At 49.3% G+C, this 18,022-nt stretch overlaps 1 protein-coding gene across 1 annotated transcript; it reads left to right on the top strand.

Annotated features, from left to right (window-relative positions):
* The first annotated feature begins 1,905 nt into the window (after positions 1 to 1,905).
* On the top strand, positions 1,906 to 12,187 carry D2HGDH (D-2-hydroxyglutarate dehydrogenase). The gene is made up of 9 exons (XM_054386078.1): positions 1,906 to 1,993; positions 3,099 to 3,156; positions 3,691 to 3,830; positions 4,885 to 5,078; positions 6,182 to 6,350; positions 7,272 to 7,415; positions 8,033 to 8,175; positions 8,949 to 9,114; positions 11,928 to 12,187. Exons 1-9 carry the CDS (start codon positions 1,921 to 1,923, stop codon positions 12,185 to 12,187), a joined length of 1,347 nt encoding a protein of 448 aa, XP_054242053.1. The 5' UTR covers positions 1,906 to 1,920.
* Positions 12,188 to 18,022: the final 5,835 nt, after the last annotated feature.

Here is an 18,022-nt window from a genome sequence, read left to right as displayed (position 1 = left end):
ACAGATTAAGAAAGAGTCCCTCTAATCTTGCTTTTCCTGACACATTATCTCAGGATGTTCCCCAAAATATACAAACCCAAGAACTCCTCTCCCGTTAAGAGTTCTTGATGGCCTTGGATGTTTCTTACAGGCTTTGATGGCAACTTCCAGCACAGGCTAGGCATCACTGATTTTTCATCTTTTCAAGGACATGCTTTCTAGCAAGGCATGCATTGTTTATGCAAAGTGACCAGCTATACACCATAAAGATACTGATCAGTGGTCTTTCTTAGAAGAACAATGCAGTGTATTTCAGAGAATTGTTTTGGTTGGAAAAAACCTTTAAGTTCATTGAGTTCAACCTTCAACCTAAGACCACTATGTACACTAAACCATGTTCACATGTGTTTTCAAACACCTCCAGGGATGGTAACTCCACCACCTCCCTGGGCAGCTTGTTTCAATGCCTGACCACTCTTGCAGCACAGTTTTCCTGATTTCTAACCTAAACCTCCCCTGGTGCAACTTGAGGCCATTTCTCTCATCCTATCACTTGTTACTTGGGAGAAAAGACTCCTTCTGGGGAGTTGTAGAGAGCCAGAAGGTCTCTTTTCGGCCTCTTTTTCTCCAGACTCAACAACCCCAGTTCCCTCAGTCACTCCTCACCAGACCTCCAGACCCTTCACCAGTTTCATTGCTCTTCTCTGGACATGCTCCAGCACCTCAATGTCTTTTTTGGAGTCAGGACCCCAAAACTGAACCCGGTACTCAAGGTGTGGCCTCACCAGTGCAGAGTCCAGGGTCCTGCCCTGGTCCTGCTGGCCACATATTGCTGATCCAGGCCAGGATGCTGGTGGCCTTCTTAGCCACCTGGACACACACTGGCTCATGTTCAGCTGGATATCAACCAGGTACCTTTCTAGCTGGGCAATACCCAGCCACTCTGCTCCAAGCCTGAAGGGTCCATGGGGTTGTTGTGACCCAAGTGCAGGACCCAGCACCTGGCCTTTCATTCACTGGCCATCGATCCATTCAGCACCACCTTCCACAGCGTCGCTACCACCCAGATGTACCCGGTTCCACTCGGCTATCAGCAGGGAGAGCTGTCGGCGTGGCAGCGCGGGGCTGTGCCGCACAGCAGGCGCAGGGGTGGGGCCGCTGCTGGGGGCGCTGCGGAGGCTCCGCCCGCGCCTGCGCGCAGGGCTGCGGGACGCGGCCGCCTCTGGGGCGGCGCCGGGACCATACCACCGCCCTAGCTGAAGCGCTGCTAGGGTTGCGACAGGCCTGAAGGTGGCAAGCCCAGGAGCGGGAAGGGCGGAGCGTGCATATCCCCTGCCTCCGCTTGAAGGGTGCGTGCGGCTGCCGTGTGCTGGCGGGGCTTGACCAGTGGCTGCATCCCAGCGGGCGGGAGAGCTGCTGCCTGAGGGTACGCGATGGGCATTCCCCCCGGGTATGGCTTGGCTGTCACAGGGAGGGCTCCCCTCCCCAGGCATCGCCTGGTTGTCACACGCTGAGTTCCCCCCCTGTTTTCACACGTAGGGGGGTCTGTTTCCAGCTCTTCACACACTGGGAGTCAACCTCGCTGCTTCCTCCGGGAGAGGAATCCCCCCAGCGCCCGGGCAGCGCGGGGAGGGAGCTCGCAGGCGAGTGGAGCTTCTGCCTTTCAGGGTGCCGATGGGGACGTCCTGCGCGGGCTCCCGCTGCCCGCTGTGGCGCTGCTGGCCTCGGCTGAGATGGCTGACGAGCTTCCCGATTAGAGCCTTGGGCCAGCGGAGTGCGGCTGCGGGCTCTGGTGTGGGCTGCGGCCCGGGAACCCGCAGGGCTCTGCACGCAGCCCGCCCCAGCTGCCAGCAGGTCGCGCTGACCAGCGAGCGCTACGGCCTGCAGCGCCTGCCCTTCTCCCACCTCACCCGCAGCGACCTGGCCTTCTTTGAGCGCCTCATGCCCGGCAGAGTCATCACAGACCCTGATGAGCTGAAGCTGTTTAATGTGGACTGGCTGAAATCAGTCCGAGGTATGTGGTATGTCAGCTTGATTATTTGGGGTTCTGGTGAAGTCTCCTCTCTGCCTCTCCTAATGTGCAGAATGAAAAATCAGCCAAAGAAAATTTCATCTTTACTTCCAGAGACCACATCTTTGCAGACCAAGACAAGTTTTCCACATAGAAATTGTTCCTTTGAGAGTTACCTAATAATACAGAGTCATAGAATTGTTTTGGTTGGAAAAGACCTCTAAGATCAGTCGATTCCAGCCATCAAACTCAGCACCACCATGGCCATTAAACCATGTCCCAAAGTGCCACATCCACAATTTTCTTTAACCCCTCCAGCCAGGGGTGGTGACCACTAGCTCCCTGGGCAGCCTGTTCCAATGGCTGACCACTCTGTCAGCAAAAAAATTGTTACTAATTTCCAACCTGAACCTCCCCAGACACAATTTCAGGCCTTTTGCTCTCATTTTATCACCTGACACGAGTGAGAAGAGCCAACCCCCACCTCACTCCAACCTCCTCGCAGGGTGTTGTAGAGAGCAATGAGGTCTCCCCTCAGCCTTTTCTGCAGACTAAATGTGATAAACAACCTCAGTTCCCTCAGCCACTTGTCACCAAGACCTGTTCTCCAGATCTTTTGCTAGTTTTGTTGTCCTTTTCTGGACATCCTCCAGTGAGTCTGGATCTGGTAATTTTTCTGGGTTTTGTTTGTTGTTTGTTTGGGTTTTAGGGTTTTGGGGTTTGTTTTTTGTTGCTTTTTTTTTTAATCTAAGCCCTGCCAACTTGCTAATTAATATTAATTTTTCCTGAAACAGGCTGATTCAGTTAACAGTTTTTGCTGAACCTCAGAAAACTAGTGGTGTGGTGTTTCTGTTGCTCTTTGTCAAAGATTTAATGAGAATATGAAACCTTTTCCCATTGCCCCCTCTGGTAACCATGTCCACAGAATCACAGTATGGTGGGGGTTGGAAGGGGCCTTGAGATCACCTAGTCTAACCCTGCTGCTAAGGCAAGGTATGTGCAAAGTCTGTCCAGTGCTTTAAGGGAAAGCCCACTACTGGGCTCTTTTGGACATCTTGCTTTACCAGTTTTTTTTTCTTGTCTTGAGAGTGCCTTGCTTTCATTGCAGGCTGTAGCAAGCTTATGTTGAAGCCGCAGACGACAGCAGAGGTGTCTCAGGTTCTCAGGTAAGGTGCACCTTTTCTGCTGGGCTTTGTGGTGAGGAGACTCAGGCCGACTCAAGGACGATCCAGCGGGTGAAGGGAACTCCTAGATGTTCAGGCAAGCATTTAGTTGTGCAGGTCCTTGTGTAAGTTTGGAGTGGATGTGATGGGTGATGCTTTGCAGGGCTATCCAAGACTGAAAGGTGAAGCAGCAGAAGCAGAAATGCACAGGCTTCACTGCCTACATCTCTTGAGTGGAGGAGGAGGGCTGTCATGTCTCAAGCCACTGCCAGAGGTGGTCTCTCAGGGCCCACTGAGGAAGCCAGGTTGTTAACGGAGACTGCTACATAAACAGCTGATGCATAAGTTTTGCTTTCTCACTTTTGCAGCAGAACTGCCCCTTTCTGTCAATTGAATCATTAGGTTAAATGCTGCTTAATTTTAAGGGGCATTGAGCACTTTTGTAACAGTAGACATTCTTGTGGAAGTGAAACTCTTCTGATGAGCTGGGCTATGGCCTTCAAATGCATAAGGCTTCAGAAACCTTTCTCCTTCCAGGTACTGCTATGAGAGGAACCTGGCAGTGAACCCACAGGGGGGTAACACAGGCCTTGTTGGGGGCAGTGTCCCTGTCTTTGATGAGATCATTCTCTCCACTGCTCTCATGAACCAGATCATCAGCTTTGACAAGGTGTCTGGTAAATATCATGGAGACGTGAGGCATGGGAGTGACCCCAGCCCTAAACAAACCCTTTTCCTGGGAAATGATAACTCAGTCTCCTGGTTGGAAAAGACCTTAAGATCATTGAGTCCAACCATAACCTAGCATCTCCCAGTACACAACTGTTAGACCATGGCCCTAAGCATCCCATTCAAACAAAACATCTAAACACCTCCAGGGATGGTGACTCTACCACCTCCCTGGACAGCCTGTTCCAGTGCTCAATGACCCTTTTGATGAAGAAATTTTTCCTGATATCCAACCTAAACCTCCCCAAGTGCAACTTGAGGCCATTTCCTCTTGTTCTATCACTTGTTACTTGGGAGAAAAGATTGGCCCCCACCTGGCTACAACCTCCTTTCAGGGAGTTGTAGAGACTGAGAAGGTCTCCCCTCAGCCTCCTTCAGGCTGAACAACCCCATCTCCCCCAGCCACTCCTCACAGGACCTGTTCTCCAGACCACTCACCAGCTTCACTGATGTACTCTGGACATGCTCCAGCACCACAATGTCCTTCTTGGAGTCAGGGCCCCAAAACTGAACCCAGTACTCAAGGTGTGGCCTCACTGGTGCTGAGTTCAGGGGGACAGTCACTGCCCTGGTCCTGCTGGCCACATATTGTTGATCCAGGCCAGGATGCTGGTGGCCTTCTTCGCCACCTGGGCACACATTGGCTCATTTTCACCTGCTGTTGATCCACACCCCTGGGTCTCTCTCTGCTGGGCAGTTTTCAGCCACTCTGACCCAAGTCTGGAGCATCCATGGGGTGGTTGTGACCCAAGCACAGGACCCCCAGCACTTGGTTTTGTTGAAACTCATCCCATTGGCCTTGGTCCATCAATCCAGCCTGTCCAGATCTCTCTGCAAAGCCTTTCTGCCCTCCAGCAGACCAGCACTCCCATCCAGCTTAGTGTCATCTGCAAACTTCCTGAGGGTGCCTCCATCCCCTCGTCGAGGTCATCGAGGAAGATGTTAAATAACTGGCCCCAGTACCGAGCCATGCAGAACTAAGTTAGGACATTTATGTTTCAGGCATCCTCGTCTGCCAAGCTGGCTGCATCTTAGAGAAACTCAACGAGTACCTGGAGCAGCAGGGGTTTATTGTGCCTCTTGACCTGGGGGCAAAAGGCAGCTGCCACATCGGTGGCAATGTGGCCACAAATGCTGGAGGCTTACGGCTGTTGAGATATGGCTCCCTCCGGGGGACAGTGCTGGGACTGGAAGTGGTAAGGACAGGACCTTGCAGTTCCCTTCTGTGTTTAAACCTCTGCTGCTTGCAGTTTCCTGCTGTTCTAGCCCTTGGCTGTCCCTTATGCAGACAATTTCCTCTTCAGGCTTCCACTCTTAGCTTCTCCTTGTGTGATCTTTGGGAAGGTTCAGCAAGTGTTATGTTATTGCTACCACAGTTTCCAGCTTCCACTTCCATCCCCACTGACAGAAATGATATTATGTGGTTTGCTAATCCAGAGAAATGAAGATAAAGGGAGACTATTGATCCCAGATTAGCTGCATAGGGTTGATTACTCTCTGGAGCAGTGCATCTCTGGAACCATTCTGCTACACCTGTCTTGCAGCCCTCTCTTCTAGTGGCTGCTCAACTTATAATGGAGCTATCTGCTTTGGGTTTGTTTGGCTGCTAGTTTTCCTCTAGAGTTTTTTCTGTTTCTCAGCTTGCTTCTGTCCTGCAGGACTGTGCCTCTGTGTCTAAAGACTGGGAATAGTGGTTCTGAAAGATTCTGGGGCTTGGAGCTCATAGGAAATAAATTGGGTAGGTAACAATAGCCTGGTTTGATTTTTATTGTGTAGGCCCAGAAAGCAGAGCTTTTGTCTGTCAGGTTAGTCCCTCTAATGTCAGAACAGTCTTTAATTAAACATGTTTTAGAGACATTCAGCCTTGCTTTAAGGCTCAAGTGTTAGAGGGCTTACTTCATCCTGGCTAACAGTGTTCACTGTTTCGGAGAGTGTTCCTTGTTTCTGTTGAGTGGTGGGAGCTAGGGCTGCAAAGAATGGCTGCTCTTCACCACCACTAGTATGGAAAACAGAGCAAACTTCATCTTCTGTTTATTGCTTGTTCTGCTGGAACATAGGCAAACAGCACTGTGAACAGAGGAGGCTCAGGGAAGACTCAGGTAGGATGTAAAGGGTTAGAACAGCTGGGAGTGGAGGAACAGTGACAAGACTCTGGGAGGAGATTGCTGCTGGTGCCCACTGCCCAAGGCTGGTGGCAGCTTTTCATCAGCTTGGTAGTGGGCAAGCTTTTGGTAGTGGGCAAGCTTATGGCAGCAGTTTTCTGTGTGTGTGCTTTGACTGGGTGCCTGTGTTGGCACAGGTGCTGGCTGATGGCTCAGCTCTGGACTGCTTGGCGTCGCTGCGCAAAGACAACACAGGCTATGATTTGAAGCAGCTTTTCATCGGCTCCGAGGGCACCTTGGGAGTGATCACTGCTGTCTCCATACTGTGTCCTCAGAAGCCTAAAGCTGTGAATCTGGCATTCCTAGGTAGGAGCTGATATTAATAATTTCACACCTGAATTCAAAAGCTGAGGAGGGACTACCTGGAATACTGTGTCCAGTTTGGGGCTCCCCACTTCAAGAGAGATAGGGATCTGCTGGAGAGAGTCCAACAGAGAGCTGTGAGGATGATGAAGGGTCTGGAACATCTCTACTATGAAGAAAGACTGAGAGGCCTGGGGCTGTTTAGTCCAGGGAAGAGAAGGCCGAGAGGGGATCTTGTAAATGTCCATAAATATCTGAGGAGTGGGTGTCAAGATGAATGTGCCAGGCTCTTCTCAGTGGTGCCCAATGATAGGACAAGGAACAATGGGCACAAGCTGGAACACAGGAGGTTCCATCTCAAAATGGGGAGAAACTTCTTTGCTGTGAGAGTGACAGAGCAGGCTGCCCAGAGATGTTGTGGACTCTCCTGTGTGACCTGCCGTAGGCGATCCTGCTCTGGCACAGGGTTGGACTCAATTATCTGTGGAGATCCCTTCCAACCCCTACCATTCTGTAATTCTGTGAGATGAGTAGACTCCCAGTGCTGACAGACACATCTAATACGTGCAGTGGACCCTAGAATTTGTCTCAATTCTCACAGTGGCCTTTAAATGTCTCTTGGATTGCCTTTTGCCTTTGCTGAGAACTGCGGATGGGGCAGACATTTTGGTGTGAGCTGTCTTGGAGTGTTCAAGAGGTCATTGCCACAGCAGAAGTTAATTGCTGTATCCTCCTGGTGTTCTTCTCTGAAACCTTTACCAGCTCGAACCATTACAGGAGCTCCTGCTCTAAAGCCATACAGGGTAGCAGTTTACATCTTCTGGAAATGGGAAGGATGACTTGAAGCCTGACAGTCTTCTAATCTTAGAAGGTTTTGGAGGGGCTGTATTTTGTTCCTGATTCCTCTCTCTGTCCTTTCTGAAGGGTGCCAGAGTTTTGCTAATGTCCTGGAAACATTTACAACCTGCAGAGACATGCTGGGAGAGATTTTGTCTGCCTATGAGTTCATGGATGAGAAGTGCATGGAACTGGTTGAGAGACATCTTAAGCTGTCCAACCCATTGACAGGTACCAGTGTCATTCATGCTGCAGAAATAGATATTGTGTTATATCTATATATATACAGAGAGAGAGAAAGATGTCAATGAGTTTGTGGTCATCCCTGATAGTCTTGTACCCAGCACTGAATTCCAAACAAGTTTGGTGGAAGCCTTTGTAAAAAGACCTTTTACTTATCTTTATTCCCACAGAACTGCATGTTTTCTGAAAAGCAGTGGCTAGGTTAGGGCTTGTCAATGAAGTAAGTGCCTTACAGAGAAAAGATTGCCACTTGAGCTGCCCTTTCCCCAGCAGTAAAGCCCTAGAGCAACCTCACAAGATGTGCCAAGCTTGGGAAAAGCTCCAGGACCTGTGGTAAATTCCTGCGTTTTCACACCAGAGTGTCTGTTTGTTTTTGTGCCAGGGGAGGTTTAGATTGGATATTAGGAAAAATTTCTTTGCTGCAAGAGTGGTCAGGCATTGGAACAGGCTGCCCAGGGAGATGGTGGAGTCACCATGCCTGGAGGTGTTCAAGAAGTGCGTCGATGTGGAGCTTCAGGATATAGTTTAGTGATCATGCTAGTAAGGTTACAATTGGTCTTTTCCAGCCTTAAGGATTCTATGATTCTGTTCTCCCTCACTTTCAGGCAGTCCTTTTTATGTTTTAATTGAGACCTCAGGCTCCGACTCCACACATGATGAAGAAAAATTGAACAACTTCCTAGAGAAGACCATGACTTCTGGTTTGGTCACTGATGGAACTGTGGCAACAGATAATAAGAAAATAAAGGCATGTAATCTTGTGCAAATCTCTTTGCCATCATTCTCTTCTTGGATTTGTATTTTTATCAGGGCAGTGTTAGGGGTGGTGTTTGTAGCAGTGTTCCTGAGAGATCTGGTAGCTTATTTGGCATATCGAGTAAGAATGCTCGGTGAGAATGCTTAATACTGCTGACTCTTCCCAGAAAGGCTGAGTATTTGGATTTTCAGTGGTTGTTTTCCCCTCTAATCAATTACACCTGTCAGTAGTTGCTAGGGTAGGAACCCAAAATGCCTGAAAATGCTTGAATCTAGAAGGTGAGTTGTCAGCAAGGCCAGGAGCAAAGAATCCTCTAGATCAGTGTGACAGTGTGTTAGAGCCAGGAAGTCTGGTCCCAGGGGACAAGATGGCCACATAGAGTCTCAGAGAGAAGGACAGTGGTTTTTGTGCCTGCCTAGTGAACACGAGTGTTTTATACCAGCCCATGTTCCTTCCAGCCCCTGCTCCCAAACCAACCCCTGCAGTTCAGCGGAGGAGCCACATCCCTGCTTCTTGGGAGACCCAAACCAGCTTTGGAGAGAATTCCTGTGCCTGTGTTCTGCCTGGCTGGGAGAGCTGGTGTATCACTTCACTCTACCATGCTGCCAAGAAAGCACCATTGCTAGTTTCAAGGAGGCAGAGGGCAGCCAGGGAAATGAGAGGTTGATGTTACATGCAAGGAATCAGGGCTCTCTCTCCCTCCATGCCACAAAGCATGGAACCCAAGAGGTACTTGCTTTATCTGGACTTCTTTGATTCACCAGATGCTGTGGAGCCTGCGGGAGAGGATCACAGAGGCCCTGACTCACGATGGCTACGTCTACAAGTACGACCTCTCCCTCCCTGTGGCAAAGCTCTATGAGCTTGTGACTGACATGAGGGCTCGACTGGGACAGAGTGCCAAAAATGTGGTGGGCTATGGCCATTTGGGTAAGTGTGGACGCTAGGAAAGGAGGTGATTGCTCTTTTGTGTTTCAGATTTTGCTGTCCAGCTTCCCAGTAGTTTTAAATGTTGTTTTTAGGTTAGTGAGAGGCAGAGACTAAATAGTGAAGTGCTGAGAGCAGGGGGAATAAAGATCTTGGTGTTTTAATCTCACTGCTTTCAGACTGTATTCCATATATTAATGGCAAGTTGCTAGCCAGCCAGCCAGACACTGTACTGGCCATTTGTATCTTTTTGCTCTGTACTTTCTAGCTAAGTATATAGGTTGTTTAATTTGACCTTCAGTTTGATTAATATACTTGACAATTGGGTAGATAACTATTTTTTTTCTGTCCAAAGTGATTAGTTGTACTGGAAATAAACTGTATTGCACCTAGGGTATGGGCAATCCTTGGTATCACCACAGGCTGGGGGGATGATGAGACTGGGAGCAGCTCTACAGAAGAGGACAAGAAGCTGGACATGAGCCAGCAATGGGCACTTGCAGCCCAGAAGGCCAATAGCATCCTGGGCTGCATTGAAAGAAGTGTGGCCAGAGATGGAGAGAGGAGATTCTGCTCCTCTGCTCTGGTGAGACCTCACCTGGAGTACTGTGTCCAGCTCTGGAGCCCTCAACACAGAAAGGACATGGACCTGATGGAGTGGGTCCAGAGGAGGGCCATGAAAATGCTCAGGGGGTTGGAGCACCTCTGCTAGGAAGGCAGGCTGAGGGAGCAGGGGGTGTTCAGCCTGGAAGGCTGAAGGGGCAGAGCCTTCCCCAGGCTGAAGAGAACACTGGGGAGACCTAATAGTGGCCTTCTAGTAGCTGAAGGGAGCCTACAAGAAGACTGGAGAGGGACTGTTTCCAAAGGCCTGGAGTGATGGGATGAGGGGCAATGGTTTCAAACTACAGAAGAGTAGCTTTAGATTGGATGTTAGGAACAAGTTCTTCACCATGAGGGTTGTGTAACACTGGAGGAGGTTGCCCAGGGAGGTGATTGGGGCTCCATCCCTGCAGATATTCAAGGTGAGGCTTGACAAGGGTCTGGGCAACCTGATCTAGTGGAGGATGTCCCTGCTGACTGCAGGGGGGTTGGACTAGATGACCTTTGGAGGTCCCTTCCAATCCAAACTATTCTCTGAGTCTATGATTCTACTGTATGAAATCAGTTTTGTCTGAGCCATTAACCCTCCAAAAGAGAGTGATAAAGGTAGCACAGCAAGGCCAATGCATTTGTCGGAATGCTTTGAATCTGATTTGATGTTCCAAGCAGGTGAACTCTTATCTTAGCAGAGCTGCTCTGTTTGAAAAATCAAAACAAAAGGAAAGGGCAGCACACTTGATTTGAGACCATTTGAAAGATATGGAAGGGCAAGTCTGTGTAACAAGGGCTGCCTTTAGTCTGCAGGATTAAGCTGTGTACGATAAGGGTTTGCTGGGATGCAGGAAGAAGGTCCAGAGTTAGGAGAAAGCTGCATTTATTTTTGCTTAAGCAACTGTGTGCTTAAGCAAATGCCATCACATACAGCTGGCAGGAGGAGAAAATGTTCTGCCTGTTTTGTTTCTGTTGACACAGTGTCAAAGTACATTTAAAACATTGCATGAATACAATATGGAGAGAAAATGGTGAAGGACCATACTAAAACCTAATGATCATTATCAAATGCCATTGGGGAAGTCTCTGCCATGCCATCTTGGTAATGGGACAACAATTAAGGCAGAGAGGTTGTTTGAATTTTAAAATTGCAAGAGTTGGAATGTGAATGTAGCTCAACTCTCAACACTTCCTCAAGTATTGTGCTGGAAGCACAAACCCCCCCAAGGATTCTGCTTGAATGATTTGTGCATGGAGGGGCTGATGCTTGTAGGACAGTGTCCTAGTTTAGAGCAGGACAGATGCTCTATTGCTGCAAGAGGGGCAAATCAATAATGCTCACCCAAATGGACTGGATAGTAATGGAAAGTTTAAATGGAAAAGCAATTAATATACTACAAAAACTACAAAGCATTAGTGGTGATCATAGCAATTCAAAGAAATCCCCAGTCTAAATTTAACACACAAGTTCCTTTACACCAGACCAAAAGCCCAACGCTTCCCTTCTCCCCACCTGGGGTTCACCCAAAACTCCAGGGCTCTTTCTTCCTCCCCTAATGCTGGGCTGGTTTCAGACTGGCCAAATCTGAACTGCCCCCACTTTTTACCCTGGCATTAGGCTCAAACAGGCCAAGATTGCTCAGGGTAAAAGAAGTTATTCAGGCCAAAGAGGCCTCTGATTTTCCCCCATGGTTACCAGAGAGGGTGATTGCCCATTGGAATGGGCTGCCCAGGGAGGTGGTGGAGTCGCCATCGCTGGGACGTTCAAGAGGAGACTGGATGAGGCACTTAGTGCCATGGTCTAGTTGATTGCTTAGGGCTGGGTGATCGCTTGGACTGGATGATCTTGGAGGTCTCTTCCAACCTGCTTGATTCTATGATAAGAGAGCGTCTCTCTCCCATGGGAGCAAAGAGGGAAGGAAGAGAAAGACAATAACTTTGCTGCCAGATTTATAATTGTGCAGGATTTATGGGTAGAAATACACTATTTCCTGTGTCCACCCCCTGGGCTGGACACTCTAGACGCTGGAGGTCTCAGCTCTGTGGCTTCTTTTTTGGAAGGCACCCAGCCTGCACGGCCACAGACGGTGAGCTTGTCCTTTTTTGCAGTTGAGAGACTAACAAAGGCACTGCTGTTTGAGTCTGGGGAGGAGGCAGGAATGAGTTTGCATTGCAGGGGCACTGAGTTTTACTTACAGGCTCACCTCTGCAATCTTTTCTTCCAGGAGATGGAAACTTGCACTTGAACATCACAGCAGAGTCCTATAGCCATTCCCTGCTGGCCGCCATCGAGCCCTTTGTGTACGAGTGGACGGCGAGGCACAGCGGCAGCATCAGTGCAGAGCATGGGCTGGGCTTCAAGAAGAAGCAGTTCATTCAGTACAGCAAACCCAGCCAGGCAATCCTTCTAATGCAGCAGTTCAAAGCCATGTTAGATCCCAAAGGCATCCTCAACCCCTACAAGATGCTGCCCTCCAGGCCATGAGAGCAGCAGCCACTCAGCAGCAAACAAGTACCATCTGCAGGTACCAGCACCTGAGGATGACAACTCCAGGTCCATTAACTTCATATTAGCCAGAGACAGAATGATCAAGCAAGCACCTGGGGTGCTCTCTGTTTTATTTTCTTTAGTGCAATAAAACAAGGAATGTGGTCTCTCTTTTTAGGGGTGCCTGCTGTTTCTGAAGACACGTTACTGGTTTGGACCATGTGGGTGCCCTGTTTGATCTGAACATTGGAACCAAGCATGCAGATACCATCTGGAGGTGTTCCAGCTCTCTTTCCTCTTGACTTGCTCTGGTTCATTAGTGAAGTGGCACCAGCCAGAGAAGGCATTTGCTCACATAAGTAGCTGAATATGAGCAAGCAATGTGCCCAGGTGGCCAAGAAAGCTAATGGTATCCTGGCTTGTTTTAGAAATGCTGTGTCCAGCAGGAGTAGGGAGGTAATTGGCCCCTTGTACTCAGCTCTGGTGAGGCCACACCTCGAGTACTGTGTTCAGTTTGGGGCAGAGAGATGTGAAGGGGCTGGAGAATAAATCTTTATGAAGAGTAGCTGAAGGAGCTGGGGCTGTTTGGTTTGAAGAAGAGGAAGCTGCGGGGAGACCTCATTGCTCTCTACAACTACCTGAAAGGACATTGTAAGTGGCTGGTGCTGGTCTCTTCTCCCAGGTAATTAGTGATAGAACAAGAGGGACCAGCCTCAAGCTGCCACTGGGTAGGTTTAGACTGGACATTAGGAATTTTTTTTTTCATGGAAAGAGTGGTCAGGCATTGGAATGTGCTGCCCAGAGAAGTGGTTGAGTCACCAGCCCTGGATTTGTTTAAAGGTGGTTTGGATGTGGTGCTTGGGGATATGGTTTAGGGGTGACCCTTTTAGAGTAGGGTTATTGGTTGGTCTTGGTGATCCTGAGGGTCTTTTCCAACCTGAATGTTTCTGTGATTCTGTGACTTGGGGTATACAAGTAAAGCATCTGAGGCACTGAAGAAGAACCTGTGCATAGTATAGCATCATCTCCAAGTGAAAATGTTGCTCTTCCTCATTTCTTTAGATCTAGTATTCTTCTCCAAAAGCCTACAACAGCATCGAGTTGTAGCCTCTTTAGTGATGCCACCTGCATGCTGTCCCCAGTGGGCATCATTCTTGTCTAACACACAGCACACAGGTACAGGTTTGCAGTTCTGGAGGGACTGGCTGGAGAAGAGAGGGTGCTGGGTAGTATCCATTGGAAGAGAAATGCCATCAGGCTGAGGGAAGGGATCTCAGGCCCCATGCCTGGCAGGGTCAGGCTTTAGGTATGCTATTGACAGAATCATCGAAACACAGAATGGTTTGGGCTGGAAGGGTCCTTAAAGGTCCTCCAGTTCCAACCCCCATGGGTAGGGACAACTCCTGCTAGTTTAGGTTGCTCAAGGCCCTACCCAGCCTGCCTTTAAACACTTCCCAGGCATGAAGCCTCCAAGTCTTCTCTGAGCCACCTCTTCCAATGTCTCATCATTCTCACAGTGAATTATTTCTTTCTAGTCCTAGTCTCTACCCTCCTCAAGCTTCAATCCATTTGTTTCCAAATGAAGCAGGTGACAGGGAGGAGCCCAGGGATTTGCCAAGGTAAATCATGTCACTAACCTGACCACCTCCTACAAGTAAAGATAGTTTTCTGTTGGCACAGGGAGAGCAACAGATGTTTGCCTGGATGTCAGCAAAGCAATCAACACTATTTCCCACAGCCTTCTGGCCAAGGCATGGACCAGATGGGTGTTCTGTGAGACGTGTAGGAAAACTGGCTCACAGGTTGTGCTCAGAGTGTTTTACTCAGGTCTGCTAGTTTGGGAGGCCTCACTGCACTCCACTGAGGCTAGGAGAGGTGCTTGTCTTACTCCCTTGCTGGTCTCAGTGATTTCTGCTCTTCCATAGTGCAGTGAAAGAGATAAGTCCATCCAGGGCCTTTTTCTTGGAAGAAAATCATCCTGAACTGTTTGTCTTCTTGTTTTGAAGAGAACACTGCCTCTACAAGCTTGCAGGCTGTGGAATTGCACTAAGGATGATGGCTTACACTCAGCACTGTGTTGCAACACACTTCACAATACAGTTCTGAAGTCACAGCTCCTTCAACTCATCTGCACAGATGCTTTTAACAGAAAGCCCTCTGTTATGTGAGCTCCAGTGCCCTCTGGTACCTTCCCCTCCACTCCCTCTTTCTCTCTGCCATCAGTGGTCAGGACCACTTGGAGAGGAGCTGATCATGCTGTGGGGTTAAGCAGAGATGGTGTCCTTTGCAGAGAGAAGGCAGGGTGTGAACTGCAGCCAGCCTGTGCTGCTGATGCAGAAATCTGGAAAGTTCTGACATTAGATAAGAAGTTCACAGGATTTGCTTTCTGCCAAGGGAAGCTGATGCAGCTTGTTCTTTCTGGATCAGGCTGGTTGTGTTCTCTGCCTTTTTCCTGCTCCATTTTTGGTCTTTTTTTTTTTCCCTTCCTCCAAACCACTGACCATAATTGGCTTCACGCCTGAGTGCTTCTTTTGGGGAAGCAGAATTTTCCATGCTGCTTTTTTCTTAGCTGCATATGGAGAGAGCCCTAGGGAGGGAGTCAGGGCTGACAGCCAGCCTAGTGCTGTGTCCAGGGAAACTCTGGCACAGCCACATTTAACCATCTTCTTTACACACAAAGGTCCTTGAGCTCAGTGTAAGTTAACCATTTCAGCTAAATAATGCAGCATTACCCTGAGGGAATAGAATGCAGGAGTTACCAAGGAGTTGGTATTTTATAGTATGTTTCCTAGACCTTAAATGCCAGTATTGTCCTTCACTTCCACAGTCTCAGTCATGCTTACAAGTACTGATTCATAGATTCATAGAATGGGTTGAGTTGGAAGGGGCCTTGAAGATGATCTGGTTCCAGCCCTACAGCCATAGGCAGGGATGCCTTCCACTAGCCCAGGTTGCTCAAGGTCTCATCCATCCTGGCCTTGAACATGTCCAGGGCAGGGGCATCCATGACCTCCCTGGGCAACCTGTTCCATTGTCTCATCACCCTCACTGTGAAGAATTTCTTCCTAATCTCCAGTCTAAATCTGCCCTCTTCAAGCTTCAATATGTGCCCTCTCATATTATCACACTACAAGCCCTTGTAAAATGTCCTTCCTCAGCTTTCTCATGGCCCCCTTCAGGTGCTGGAGCCTTCTCTTCTCCAGGCTGAACAGCCCCAACTCTCCCAGCCTGTCCCCATAGGAGAGGTTCCCCAGCTCTCTGATCATGTTCATGGCCTCCTCTGGACCCTTTCCAGCAGTTCCAGGTCCTTTTTGTGCTGGGGGCCCCAGATCTGGATGCAGTGCTCCATGTGGAGCCTCAGGAGCCGAGCAGAGGGGCAGAATTCTCTCCCTGTCCTACTGCTCACACTGCTTTTGATGCAGCCCAGCACAGAGCTGCCTTCTGGGCTGACCATTGCTAGCTGATGGTGAGTTTGTCATCAACTGACATCCCCAAGTCCTTCTTGAGACTGCTCTCAAGCCACTCCTCACCTGTCATCATTGTATATAGAAGGGAGAGACAAGGGTACATGTGTGTGGAGGGAGAGGGCTGTTTTTATAAACAATCATTGTGGTAGGAATCTCTTGTGCAAAATTCTGGGTTTTTTCCTAGGACAAATATTGGAATGATGTGGAGGGGCTTGCTCAACACTGAAGCAGTGGTCTTCTGGCACAGTGAGGAAGCACTTGGCTCTGTAGTGGTTTTGGCTAGAATAATTTTCTTCGTAGTAGCTGGTGTGTGTGGTGCTGTGTTTAGGGTCTGTGAGCAGTGCTGGATAGCACAGGGATGTTGTAGCTGTTGCTGAGCAGTTGCTCACACATCGGCAAGATCTCTTCTGCTTCTCACCCTGCCCCACCAGTGAGTAAGCTGGGAGAGGACACAGCTGGGACAACTCACCTAAGAGATATCCCATAGCATGTGACACTGTGCCCAGCAATAAAAGCTGGAGGAAGAAGGAAGTTGTAAGGAGCTATGCCCTTTGTGCTCTGAGGCACGGCGGAGCCCTGCGTTTGTGGGGAGAGATGAACACCTGCGTGCAATGGGAAGCAGTAAATTAATCCTGTTGGCTTCAGTTGTGTAGCACCTCTTGCTTCACTATTAAACTGCCTTGATCTCCACCTGACAGTTGAGACCCTTGCACTTTCACCCTTCCTGGTTTCCTCCTCAGCCTGCTGCAGGTGCATGAGCAAGAGGCTGCATGGGTCCGAGCTGCTCACAGGGGCTGAACAGCAGCACTGCCCCCAGCAAGCAGGAGCCTGGAGCAGCTGGATGGAGCTGTTAATGAGGCATAATGAGCCAGCAGTGTGCCAGGTGGCCAAGAATGGTATCTTGGCCTGTATCAGGAATGGTGTGGCCAGCAGGAGCAGAGGAGTCATTCTGCCCCTGTACTCAGCACTTGTTTGGCCACATCTTGAGGACTGTGTCCAGTTCTGGGCCCCTCAGTTCAAGAAAGATGTTGAGATGCTTGAACATGTCCAAAGAAGGGCAACAAAGCTGGTGAGGGGTCTTCAGCACAAACCCTATGAGGAGCAGCTGAGGGAGCTGGGGGTGTTTAGCCTGGAGAAGAAGAGGATCAGGGGAGACCTCATTGCTGTCTACAACTACCTGAAGGGAGGTTGTAGCCAGGTGGGGGTTGGTCTCTCCTCCTGGTCAACCAACAACAGAACAAGAGGACACAGTCTCAAGCTGTGCTGGAGGAAGTTTAGGCTTGATCTTAGAAAGAAGCTCTTCACAGAAAGAGAGATTGGCCATTGGAATGTTCTGCCCAGGGAGGTGGTGAGGTCACCATTTCTGGAGGTGTTTAAGAAGAGCCTGGATGGGGCATTTAGTGCCATGGCCTGGTTGATTAGTTAGGGTTGGGTGATGGGGTTGGACTTGATGATCTTGAAGGTCTCTTCCAACCTGGTTGATTCTGTGATTCTGTGATCCTGCCCCAGCTAACTCACTCTGCATCAGCTGCCTTACCTTCCCTGTCTCTGCTCTCAGAGCAGCCCAGCCCCACCTGAAGCCAAGTTCTTCTGCATGGCACCATATTTATATGCATCAGCAAACCTAATGTTTCGTGTGCAGCACCCTGGGAGAGAGCCATGAATCACCTGTAAAAGTGTAAAAAAAACTCTGTTCTGATTCATGGGATCTACAAGTTTCTGAGCAAGGCCTTCCCCAGCTAACGTGTGTAATGGAACAGAAAAAAGAAGTCTGTTGAATGTGAGCCCTCTGCCAGCAGCAGCTGGCACTGTGCCAAGAGTAACCTTAGAAATTGTCTGTAGAACAGCACATTGTCTTGTATTCTACCCAGAACCTCAAGGAAAGCAACTTTATACCTTGCTAATCTCTGAATCTTGATAAGCACTGGAGCTGGGATGGGGCTGGGGAAGCTGTGATTTCAGAAGAAATGCACTGTGCTTGAGCACTCTCCACACCTAGCAAGGTAAGTGAAGGGTACCAGAATGCTGAGGACTTGGCTCTTGGGGGTGGCAGACCTGCCCAGCAGCATAGCAGGTTTAGAAGGGTGGCACCATGGATGAAGAGGGAAAGAGGACCATGTCAAGAGGTGCATGGGAAGTGACATGAGCATAGAAGTCCAAGATTAAGCAACAGCTTAATCCCCTGTTCCAGGCTGGGAGATGAGGGAAAACGTTGCCCAAATGAGGAGTGCATTGACTTCATCCCTGGTGTGGGGAGCTAGGACATTACGCCACCTCCAGACCTGCAGGACAAATCCTGCTCTCCCAGGGTGATTTACAACCATCACAGGATGTTAGGGGTTGGAAGGGACCCCTGAAGACCATC

This window comes from Indicator indicator, chromosome 13 (assembly GCF_027791375.1).
Source record: "Indicator indicator isolate 239-I01 chromosome 13, UM_Iind_1.1, whole genome shotgun sequence".
In the NCBI taxonomy this organism is placed as follows: domain Eukaryota; kingdom Metazoa; phylum Chordata; class Aves; order Piciformes; family Indicatoridae; genus Indicator; species Indicator indicator.
The sequence above is the reverse complement of the archived record's forward strand: the minus strand, read 5'-3'. Positions and strand labels throughout refer to the sequence as shown.